General features: G+C 33.2%; 1 protein-coding gene across 1 annotated transcript in view; it reads right to left on the reverse strand.

The window, feature by feature from the left end:
• The window catches only part of CSMD3 (CUB and Sushi multiple domains 3), a 1271497-nt gene that overhangs the window by 1098684 nt on the left and 160615 nt on the right, over positions 1-12198 (reverse strand). Inside the window, exon 3 of the mRNA XM_026454566.1 lies at positions 2740-2852. Within this exon, the coding sequence (XP_026310351.1) occupies positions 2740-2852 (113 nt within the window). The remainder of the gene's footprint in view (positions 1-2739; positions 2853-12198) is intronic.

Raw genomic sequence — 12198 nt, forward strand, 5'->3', positions numbered from 1 at the left:
AAGATATGATTTAGGTTGACTTTATGATGCAGAGATTAGCATTCATTATCCAGATGGGGCCATGCGAATCACACGGACTTTAAAAGCTGAGAAATTTCTTCACCTAGAGGATAAGATGTATGGAGGGAGAAAAGTAGCAGGCAGATGCATCAGAGGGGAAATCAGAGATTCCCAAGGTGAGGAGGATTCTTTTTACCAGTTGCTGGCTCTAAGGTATGAGACCTCTACATGGAGAGGAGAGAAAGCCTTCGGAGCTATGGGCAACTACCAGGTGACAGTCAGAAGGAAACAGTTATCATGGTCCTACAACCTTGAGGAACTGGATCTTGCTAACAATCAGAATAAGTCAGGAAGTAGATTTTTCCCAAAACCTTTGGATACAAACCCAGCCCACTGAAATTTTTATTTTAGCCTTGTGGAACTCTGAGCAGAGAAACCAGCAAAGAACACCAGGACTTTTCACTTATAAAACTGAGATAATTTTTTTTATTCTTTTAAGATGCTAAGTTGAAAACTAATATGCATTGAACAAGATACTCATTGTGAATCAATACCTGAAGATTCTACAGCATGATAACCAATCCTTCAGTACTATCTGAATGTCAAGTATCCTATATTTTAAGTCAGCACATGCCAAACATACATTCAAATGTCAAAAATATATGAATCTATTTTCCTTTAAGCAAAAAATATGGACAGAAATTTAATGTGGTATATGAAGAAACAATTGGGAGCTATGAAAATATTTTTTAGTATGAATTCATGAAACCTGACAGCCAAACCAAAAAACATGCCAACCTCATAATTCACAAGTATATTTTCAATATACTTAGTACTTCCTGAAAGATGAAACTATTCTAAAAATATCTTTATATTTTGATGAACAGAATACAGGTTTTTCTATTAAGAGCCCTTAGTACAAAATAATTGCATTACTAACTTCTTCTTCAGCATTGCCAAAATTATACCTTAAAATTAAACCTTTGTGGTTATAGTGTTTTAAACTATGAATTAAGTTGCCAAGATAAAAAATATCCAACTATTGTAAGAGCTCCTTAGAAAAATAATGATTATTACTATCGCCATGGAGGAAATTAAGTCTTGGAATTTATCCTCCCTTGCTAGACAAAAGACAGTTCAGAAAAGTATTAGGTAGAAAAAAATGTTCAAAACTGCTGCTATCCGACATTATTTAGGATATAAAACAGAGAAAGGATTTCTACTAAATTATTAGCCAGAGGATATTTTTTTCTAGTGAGAAATACTGTACTAGAATTAGTGTTTAGTTTAAAACATTCCCCTACATGCAAAATGTTAACATTTATACGGAAATAATTCTATTTAATACACGATTGTCTTCTAGTGTTCTCCTTAAACACATTATATTTTGAATTATTTTATGGTTTAGAAATTAGCTGCCCTTGCTATGGTATTTACATATTTCTTTATGATAATGTTAGACCTGATGTGGTAAATTCTGTAATATGGTCCTGGGGAGATGAAATCTGATACACTATCCCTATGGGAAAGAAAAGGACTCTTTCCTAAACCAGATGGAAATTTTATTGTCAAATTACATAGATAAGAAATGATAAGTCCATGATTTCTATCTGAAACCTTCAAGAACAAATTATTTTTGCCGTCAGAATTATTTTAGCTTTCACATTTTTTAAAAAGCAAAAGATGTAGATTCTGTGCCTTTAAATACTCTGAGGCCAGGTGCGGTGGCTCACACATGTAATCCCAATACTTTGGGAGGCCAAGGCAGATAGATCACCTGAGGTCAGGAGTTCCAGACCAGCCTGGCCAACATGGTGAAATCCCGTCTCTACTAAAAATACAAAAATTAGCCAGGCATAGTGGCACGCACCTGTAATTCCAGCTACTCAGGAAGCTGAAGCAGGAGAATTGCTTGAACCCAGGAGGCAGAGGTTGCAGTGAGTCAATGAGCTGTGATCATACCACTGCACTCCAGCCTGGGCAACAGAGGGAGACTCTGGCTCAAAAAAAATAAAATAAATAAATAAATAAAACAAAACACAACAACAACAAAAAACACTCTTAGTACAGCCCAGGCACCATCCCATTATCAAATGATATTTTCCTAGTGATATATATGAATATCCACACTAAGTGTGACAAATAAAGATCATAAATGTCCTCTATTCATTTGGCATCAGGTTTTGATGCCAAATGAATTTTTACCAAACTTCTAGGAAAAAGAAAAACACAACCCAACCTTCAGTTTTGAGAAATATTTAGTTGTCCTCTTCCTGGTTTAAAGAATTATTGATCTTATCCTGTAAAGGCTGTTTCAGGAGTAGATGTCAACTTTTGTCTCTTTCTGAACTTTTTCTCTTGACTCAAACTTTCAGAAAAGACAGATTACTAGTTTACTTTCTGGTACAGCGGCACAGCAAAAGGGACTCTAGGGTAGGGTCTATGATGCCTGACACAAAAATCAGGTCTAGTATCCTATTACTCTCACATTTAATTCCGTTTTGTTAATTCCTAACCCTGTAGCAATTGAATGGTCTCACATAGTGATATGAAATATTAAAGCCCACTAACTATAGCATTTTACTATACATTAATGATTAATAACAAGATAAATTACAGGACAAGATTTGAGATAACATGATGTGTTATATCTCTCAATGTTGATTCTTCTTTCCTACTTGAAAAATTCTGTTTGATTACATTAAGGGCAGTGGTTTGTTTGCCACTACAATCACTTACCTTCGTAATATACTTTAAACCCATGAGCGCTAACTGCAAAATCACTGGTCAAACGTAGTGAGAACACAGATTTGGTACTTGTCACTGGAGGTGGCAGATGGAATCCTGTTAACCTAAAACAAATTGGAATTAATTGTTAGAGACATAATCATTTTATCTAAGAGTTTTTAAGAAGGATTAAAGTCATATATATATATATAAAAAAAAAGATTATCTCCTAGAATTTCCTAGAATCTCCTAGAATTTCCAAGGTCCAGCCAACACCTTGATTTCAGCCCAGTTAAACTCATTTTGGACTTCAGCGCTTCAGACTGCAAGATAATACATTTGTATTGTTTAAGCCACTAAGTTTGTGGCAATTTCTTGTAGCAGGAAAGGACAACTGATACACAATTCTTTTCTGGGTTTTGGAATATACCTTTTTTAAAATATCTAAATAGACATTAATTTATTCTATAATTGAATATGGAAGTCCTGTGAAACCTAGTGACTACTCTAAGTTACTAAGACTGCTGTTGATATTATATAAAATGAGTATATTCAGAACCTGTTAAGGCAATATTTATGTAATTATGACTAAAAATCTCTCTATGAAGAGATAATATAGTATGAGATATTATATACAGTATAATATGAAATTACATCCTTACGTTAGAAGATACAAGAGACCAAGAAGAATTAGGCAACTTGGTCAAGTTAACAGAAGGGCCAGGTCTAAACTACAACTATCTTATTGCCTTCTATTATCAAGTAAACACCCTGTTTGGCATCTGATTGTCTTTGAGACATTAATAAAATAGAAACAATAAATATTTGAACCATTAATGTACACATTAACATACAAAATTATTTTGTATACAATTTCAAATTTGTATTCATCAGTTGTATTAAATAATCTAATATTTGAAGCAATATTTAAAACACTTTTATCATTAAGTTATTCAAATTAATAGAGAAGAACATTGTGAAGAACTGTTCACTTTTAGCAAAAGCTCAGTTTCTGTATTTATGTTTAAACAGCCTGTAGTGGCATGTTGTGTAATGGGAGATTTGTTTTTATTTTATTTTAATCAATAGGAGAATAAGATGTATTTTTTTAAAGTGATTTTCATATAATAGCTGTATCATTATAAGGATTTGAGGTAACTTGTTTTACTCCTTCTTGTAATATGTTGTATAATTGATTTAAAAATAAACTCAGTTATGAATCCAATTAGTTTTTTCTTTATAAGACTTCATTTCATAATTTCATTTTTATGTGTGTAGTTATTAAACATCTTTTTCTCCTTTGGATACAATGCTTCAAGATGTCAATTTTTTTTCTGCATCTGTTGAGATGATCATGTGATTTCTGTTTTTAATTCTGTTTATGTGGTGTATCACATTTATTGACTTGCATATGTTAAACCATCCCTGCATCTCTGGTATCAAACCCACTTGATCATGGTGGGTTATCTTTTTGGTATGTTGTTGGAGTTGATTAGCTAGTATTTTGTTAATGATTTTAGCACCTATGTTAATCAAGGATATCGGTCTGTAGTTTTCTTTTTGGTTATGTCCTTTCCTGGTTTTGGTATTAGGTTGATGCTGTCTTCATAGAATGAATTAGAGAGGGTTCTTCTTTCTCTGTCTTGTGGAACAGTGTCAAAAGGATTGGTACCAGTTCTTTGAATGTCTGTTAGTATTCTGCTGTGAATCTGTCTGGTCCTGGACTTTTTTTCATTGGTAATTTTTAAATTACCATTTCAATCTTCCTACTTGTTATTGGTCTGTTCAGGGTGTCTAATTCTTCCTGATTTGAGCTAGGAGGGTTGTATTTTTCCAGAAATGTAATCCATCTCTTCTAGGTTTTCTAGTTTATGTGTGTAGAGGTGTTCACAGTAGCCTTGAATGATCTTTTGCATTTTGACTGTGTCAGCTGTAGTATCTTCTGTTTCATTTCTTAGTGAGGTTATTTGGATGTTCTCTCTTCTTTTCTTGGTTAATCTTGTGAATGGTCTCTCCCTTGTATTTATCTTTTTGAAGGACCAGCTTTCTGTTTAATTTATCTTTTGCAATTTTTTTTGTTTGTTTGTTTCAATTTCATTTGGTTCTGCTCTGTTCTTGGTTATTTCCTTTCTTCTAGTGGCTTTCAGTTTGGTTTGTTCCTGTTTCTCTAGTTCCTTGAGGTGTGACCTTAGAATGTCAGTTTGTGCTCTTTCAGTCTTTTCGATGTAGGCACTTAGGGCTATGAACTTTCCTCTTAGGAACGCCTTTGCTGTATCACAGAGGTTTTGATACGTTGTATCATTGTCATTCAGTTAGAAGAATTTTTAAATTTCCATCTTGATTACGCTTTTGACCCAATGCTCGTTCAGGAGCTAGTTATTTAAATTCCATAAATTTGCATGGTATTGAGGGTTCCTTTTGCAGTTGATTTCCAGTTTTATTCCACTGTTGTCTGAAAGAGTGCTTGATATAATTTCAGTTTTTTAATATGTTGAGGCTTGTTTTTGGCCTATCATGTGGTCTATCTTGTAGAAAGTTTCATGCACTGCTTAATAGAATGTGTATTCTGTGGTTATTGGATAAAATGTGCTGTATATCTAGCTGTTAAGTCAGTTTGCTGCAAGGTAAAGTTTAAATCCATTGTTTCTTTGTTGATTTTCTGTCTTGATGACCTGTCTAGTACTGTCAGTGGAGTACTGAAGTCCCCTACTATTATTGTGTTGCTGTCTGTATCATTTATTAAGTCTATTAATAATTGTTTTACAATTTTGGGACCTCCAGTGTTGGTGCATATATGTTTAGGATTGTGATATTTTCCTGTCGGACAAGGCATTTTACCATCATGTGATGTCCCTCTTTGTCTCTTTTAACTGCTACTGCTTTAAAGTTGGTTTTCTCTAAGAACAGCTACCTCTGCTTGCTTTTGGTGTCCATTTGTATGAAATGTCCTTTTCCACCCTTTTACTTTAGTTTATGTGAGTTCTTATGTGTTAAGTGAGTCTCCTGAAGGTAGCAGATAGTTGGTTGGTGAGTTCTTACCTATTCTGCAATTGTGTATCTTTTAAGTGGAGCATTTAGGCCATTTACATTCAGTGTTAGTGTTGAAATGTAAGGTACCCTTGCATACATCATGCACTTTGTTGCTTGTGTACTTTGTTTTTTGTTTTTGTTTTTTAAATTGAATTTTTGTTTTATAGGTCCTGTGTGATTTATGCTTTAAAGAGATTCTGTTTGGTGTGTTTCCAGGATTTGTTTCAATATTTACAGCTCCTTTTTAGCAGTTCTTGTAGTGGTGGCTTGGTAATGTCAAATTCTCTTAGCATTTGTTTGTCTAAAAAAGACTATATCTTTTCTTCATATATGATGCTTAGTTTTGCTGGAAACAAAATTCTTGGCTGATAATTGTTTTGTTTGAGGAGGCTGAAGATAGGGCCCCAATTCCTTCTAGCTTGTAGGGTTTCTGCTGAGAAAACTGCTGTTAATCTGATAGGTTCTCCTTTGTATCTTAATGTAATAAAAGCGATCTATGACAAACCCATAGCCAACATAATACTGAATGGGTAAAAGTTGAAAACATTCCCTCTGAGAACTGGAACAAGACAAGGATGCCTATTCTCACCACTCCTCTTTGACATAGTACTGGAAGTCCTAGCCAAAGCAATTAAACAAGAGAACGAAATAAAGGACATCCAAATTAGTAAAGAGGAAGTCAAGCTTTCACAGTTTGCTAATGATATGATTGTTTACCTTGAAAACCCTAAGGACTCCTCCAGAAAGCTCCTAGAACTGATAAAAGAATTCAGCAAAGTTTCCAGATACAAGATTAATGTACACAAATCAGTAGCTCTTCTATACACCAACAGTGACCAAGTGGAGAATCAAATCAAGAACTCCACCCCTTTTACGATCACTGCAAAAACAAAACAAAAAGAAAAATAGAATACTTTGGAATAAACCTAAACTAGGAGTGAAAAGACCTCTGCAAGGAAAACTATAAAACACTGCTGCAAGAAATCATAGATGACATGAACCAATGGAAACATATACCATGCTCATGAATGAGGGGAATCAATCTTTTGAAAATGACCATACTGCCAAAAGCAATCTACAAATTCAATGCAATCTCCATCAAAATACCAACATCACTCTTCACAGAATTAGAAAAAACAATTCTATAATTCATATGGAACCAAGAAAGAGCCTGCATAACCAAAGCAAGACTAAACAAAAGGAACAAACCTGGAGACATCACATTACCTAATTTTAAACTATACTATAAGACCATAGTCACCAAAATAGTGTGGTGCTAACATAAAAATAGGCACATAGACCAATGGAACAGAATAGAGAACCCAGAAATAAACCCAAATACAGCTAACTGATCTTTGACAAAGCAAACAAAAGCATAAAGTGGGGAAAGGACACCATTTTTAACAAATAGTGCTGAGATAATTGGCTAGCCATATGTAGAAGAATGAAACTGGATCCCCACCTCTGACCTTACAAAAAATCAACTCAAGATGGATTAAAGACATAAATCTAAGACATGAACTAGAAAAATTATAGAAGATAACACTGGAACAACTCTTGTAGACATTGGCTTAGGCACGGATTTTGTGACCAAGAATCCGAAAGCAAATGCAATAAAAACAAGTATAAATAGCTTGGACCCAATTAAACTACAGAGCTTTTGCACAGTAAAAGGAACATTCACCAGAGCAAACAGACAATCCACAAAGTGAGAGAAAATCTTCACAATCTTTACAAAAATCTGACAAAGGACTAATATCCAGAATCTACAACAAACTCAAATCAGTAAGAAAAATGTAACAATTCTATCAAAAAGTGCACTAAGTACATGAATAGACAATTCTCAATAAAGAAGATGCACAAATGGCAGCAAACAGGTGAAAAAATGCTCAACATAACTAATGATGAGGGAAATGCAAATCAAAACTACAATGCGATACCACCTTACTCCTACAAGAATGACCATAATCAAAAAAAAAAAAAAAAAAAAAAAAGGTGTTTGTGTGGATGCAGTGATCAGGGAACACGTCCACACTGCTGGTGGGAATGTAATCTATTACAACCACTATGGAAAGCAGTGTGGAGATTCCTTAAAGAACTAAAAGTAGAACTGCTATTTGATCCAGCAATCCCACCCCTGTGTACCTACCCAAAGGAAATCAAGTCATTATTTGAAAAGATACTTGTACATGCATGTTTATAGCAGCACAATTCACATTTATAAAATTATGGAATCAACCCACATGTCCATAAATCAATGAGTGGATAAAGAAACTGTGATACACATTTGTCATATATATATATGATGGAATACTACTCAGCCATAAAAAGGAATGAATTAACAGCATTTGCAGTGACCTGGATGAGACTGGAGACTATTATTCTAAGTGAAGTAAGTCAGGAATGGAAAGCCAAACATCATATATTCTCACCAATATGTGGGATCTAAGCTATGAGGACCAAAAGGTTTAAGAATGATACAATGAAGTTTGGGGAGTTGAGGGAAAGAGAGGGAAGGGTATGTGGGATAAAAGACTACAGATATGGTGCAGTGTATACTGTTCAGGTGATGAGTGTACCAAAAATCTCACAAATCACCGCTAAAGAACTTACTCATGTAACCAAATACCACCTGTACCCCAATACATATGGAAAAAAAAATATGTCAGTGTTTGGGACTTGGAGTCTAAAACCAGTGCTTCTGTCAATGTATATCATGGAGGAGGCCCTAGGTAAGTACTTATTAATTTAATGGGTTGAAATGGTAGGAAATTATCGATGCCATCTTAACAATGTCTTATTCACTCTAAGAATTGTGTTCTTGAAACATCATAAGAATGTAAATTTAAATCCAGTTATTAAGAAAATTCTTATAGCTTAAGTAGAGACTCCTGTTCAGAGAAAGTAAGTTTTCCCCATGTTATCTTCAAAAGCTTAGGATATATCATATATCTCATACACATTTATTTGAAATACCTTTCCAGGTACAACTGTATAGTTATTTTAAGGTAAATCTAATATGATTTGTATCTTTAAAACTTGAGTTATAAATTTATAGTATTTAAATATATTGTTTTCACCTGGACTTAACATGTTCTCTAGGTAGTTTAAAAGGATATTATTTTATAGATAAGTATAATATTTTTCCATGTAATTATTTGTACTGTTTTTGATATTTGTAAAATTTAGTTTTTTGCATATATTGCTCATTACTACATTATCAGTTATATGCCCTTCGCATCGATGCATGATGAAACTGCATAGTGAATGACATTTTATGTTTCTTTGAAAATTGTACCACAGTCCAGCTGTGTTTTCTTTGACTCACAGTTGAAGAAATCACAGCTCAGGATAAGTAAATTGTTTACTTATAAGTAAACAATTACTAAGTAAATTGTTTAAATTCATGCAGGTGGTAGGCAGGTAGTGGAGCAAAGATAAAAACCTGTATCTTCAGGCCCTAATCCACTAGGACTTTCCTATAAGAGAAATGCTTTTTTTCTATGAAGCCAGAATAAAATTCTAATCAATTTTTATTTTTCCACAATGCCCATGTAGGTTTCTTAACAAGTATTTTGAATGGAACAAGAACATATTTCACCCACATCAAAACTTTAAGTACTTGTGGGTGGTAAGAATGATTATGAAGTCATTGACTTAAAGGTGAGTAAGGCAATGGGGAGCCATTGCTGATTGTAGTTGGTGACACCTTTATAGCAAAAACTGCAGTGGTTAGCAAAGATATTTCCCTACTGGGAAAACTAAATAAGATTAGTAAACAAATATATGAGATGAACATCCTAGAATCATCCAATATAAATTTCATTCAGATATTATTTTTAGTATGTCAAAAATTGAGAGTGACCAATATAGTATTAAACTGAATTCGTTCTGCTTATTAGTGAATATTTTGTCACATCCTGACAATAACTATGTTCTTTCACCCTAAATTTGTCTTTCAAAAATGCATGTAAACTCTTATTAATGAATAATTATTTCATTTTAATACATTTGGTTTCATGAAAATTCCACAGCATTTCTTCTATTTTTTTTAACATTTCAACTGTTATTTGGTGAATATTTTGTCATGGACCAGGACCTGTCTATGGCAATTTTTTAAGTACATTTTCTCATTTGACAGCATGGTGCAATGTATTCGCTAGTATTTTTTTTTTTCTTCATTTTAAATGTAATGATTTCTCATTGATAATCTCTATTCTTACTTGTCCTTACTCCCACATACACCTCCAATCACATCTTAGCATTTTATGTTTTACTAGACAAGAGACTCATCAGAGGTTTTTGTTACTTGTTTGAGAAATCATGCACTTAGAACATGTGATCCTGTCTCTTCTTATATTCCCTTTTGGATGAAAACATTCTTGAAATATTTCCTCTGCAAAACCTTAGAAATGATAACGATGTTTTATGCTGAAATGAATAACTAGTCACAAGGAGAATTAAACAATTAACTTACAACTTTCTATCAACAACTAATATGAAAAGTACTAAAGTAATTATTTGGCAATTAATGAAAAATTGATAGAAATTTACATTGCAAGCAAACCATTTAAAATGTCAATGCATATGTTTTTTAAATAACAGATTGTACATTTAGAATATTTTGTAATTAATGAGAATTAACGTACTGTATTTTAACTTAATGTGATGGGAATTCTTAAAGCATCAAAGTTGTTAGATAAGAATGATACCTGTCTCACTCTCTAACTATGTTTATTAGGTTTTAACTGTAAGATTTTATTATTTTGGGGAGAGTTGAGAAGAAAGACTGCACATATACAATCTCTAAGAATATAAAAAAAAGACTAAATATCTATTTAAATGTAATGTGTATAATAGCTGATAACAATATTAAAATGTTCTTTAAAGAATGGATGCAACAGACATCATTTTAAATTAAGAGGTTATTAGCATATTGCTGCTTGTAATAAGATAGAAGCAAAACACACAGGGATGTAAGAGGAAAGAGAGAAAGGGAGAGAAAGGGAAGTAGGAGGAAGGGTGCGGAGTAAAGAATGACTGATGGAGAGAGAAAGAGGAAGAGGAGAGAAAGAGAGATTTATTTAAAAACAAAAGTGGTACTATTACAAACTCCCAGGATTTTGTGAATGTTAAGCAAGGTAATTCATGTGAAACTTTCTAGTGTATTTTTTGGATAACAAATTGTCATTAAATACTAGTCTCTTTAGTGATGTGACTCAAACTCCATTTCCCTTTTCGTTGCACTCTATCCTGCTACTGCTAAGATATATTACATAATACCACCAGCATAAGCACAGTGATTTCACATTACTCACAGTAAGACTTTTGGATATGAATTATCTTATAATTTTTCTTTGGTTCGACAGTTCTTAAAAATGATCCAAGGATATACAGAGAATTCTCTGCTGAAACAAACTATTAGCTTATTTAATGTCACAATGAACAAGAAAACCACAGGAACAAGCTGATATTTAAAGTAATGGCTGTTCTGTTAAAATAAATCATGCATATGCTATTGATATTGGAGTACATGAAGCACAGCACAATAATTCATGGTTATGTCAAGATGTCACTGGCAGTAATATTAAAGAAAAATATGGCTGTGGAAACATTTGAATAATTATATCATTTGTTGAGAGTAAATGAGCTGAAGCTTCTGTGAAATATAAAATTCCAGAAAGAAACATGTGTGAGAAAGGCAAATTCACCATGCTGGGAACATATGCTGGGTATAGATGTAAATATTTGTCAATGAGGCACTTCCATAAGATTTGGAATGTGAAAAAAAGTGTAAGCCATTATCATGTCATGGCGGGTAAGTACAGGGACTTCAGAAAGTTTTAGAGGTGAGGTTTATGCATTGACTTAACAGAATTTTTATTAAAAACAACCATTTGATTTTGCAAACAACTGAGCTTATCACTGGTATTTTCCTGCAATTCTGCAAATTCTTGATTTCCTGAAAGTTAGCAAGGCTATCCTTGACCATCATAAGCCAGCTTTAAACCTAGAATTCTTGTTATTAAAAGAATTCCCGCTTGAAATATTTCATTTTTTTTCTGAACGCTGAGAAATGCAAAAAGGCCACCAGCCTGTTAAGGAAATTTTCCTCTCCAAATAATTTCAAAGTAGGTTATTTTCTAGTAAATTATTTTCACCTTTTTTGTCACAGAAGTGTTCCTTTGATTTGTAGCACAAGTTACAGTAATATGCAAATAATTCTTAGATAAGATGATATTGACAGTATATTCTTAACTATTTGTGTGAAACTATGCATGATTTTCATTATTCTAACTTTTGGCATTTTTTTCCTCTGTATAAATAAAATTGATGCCTGATATTTAAAGTAGAAAAACATAAACCACTATCTTCTAAAAAACTCATTCAGTGATAACTCTGGAGCTGGACTACCTGGAGTAAATCTCAGTGATTCCATTT

The sequence above is a fragment of the Piliocolobus tephrosceles genome, chromosome 7, assembly GCF_002776525.5.
Source record: "Piliocolobus tephrosceles isolate RC106 chromosome 7, ASM277652v3, whole genome shotgun sequence".
Lineage (NCBI taxonomy): Eukaryota > Metazoa > Chordata > Mammalia > Primates > Cercopithecidae > Piliocolobus > Piliocolobus tephrosceles.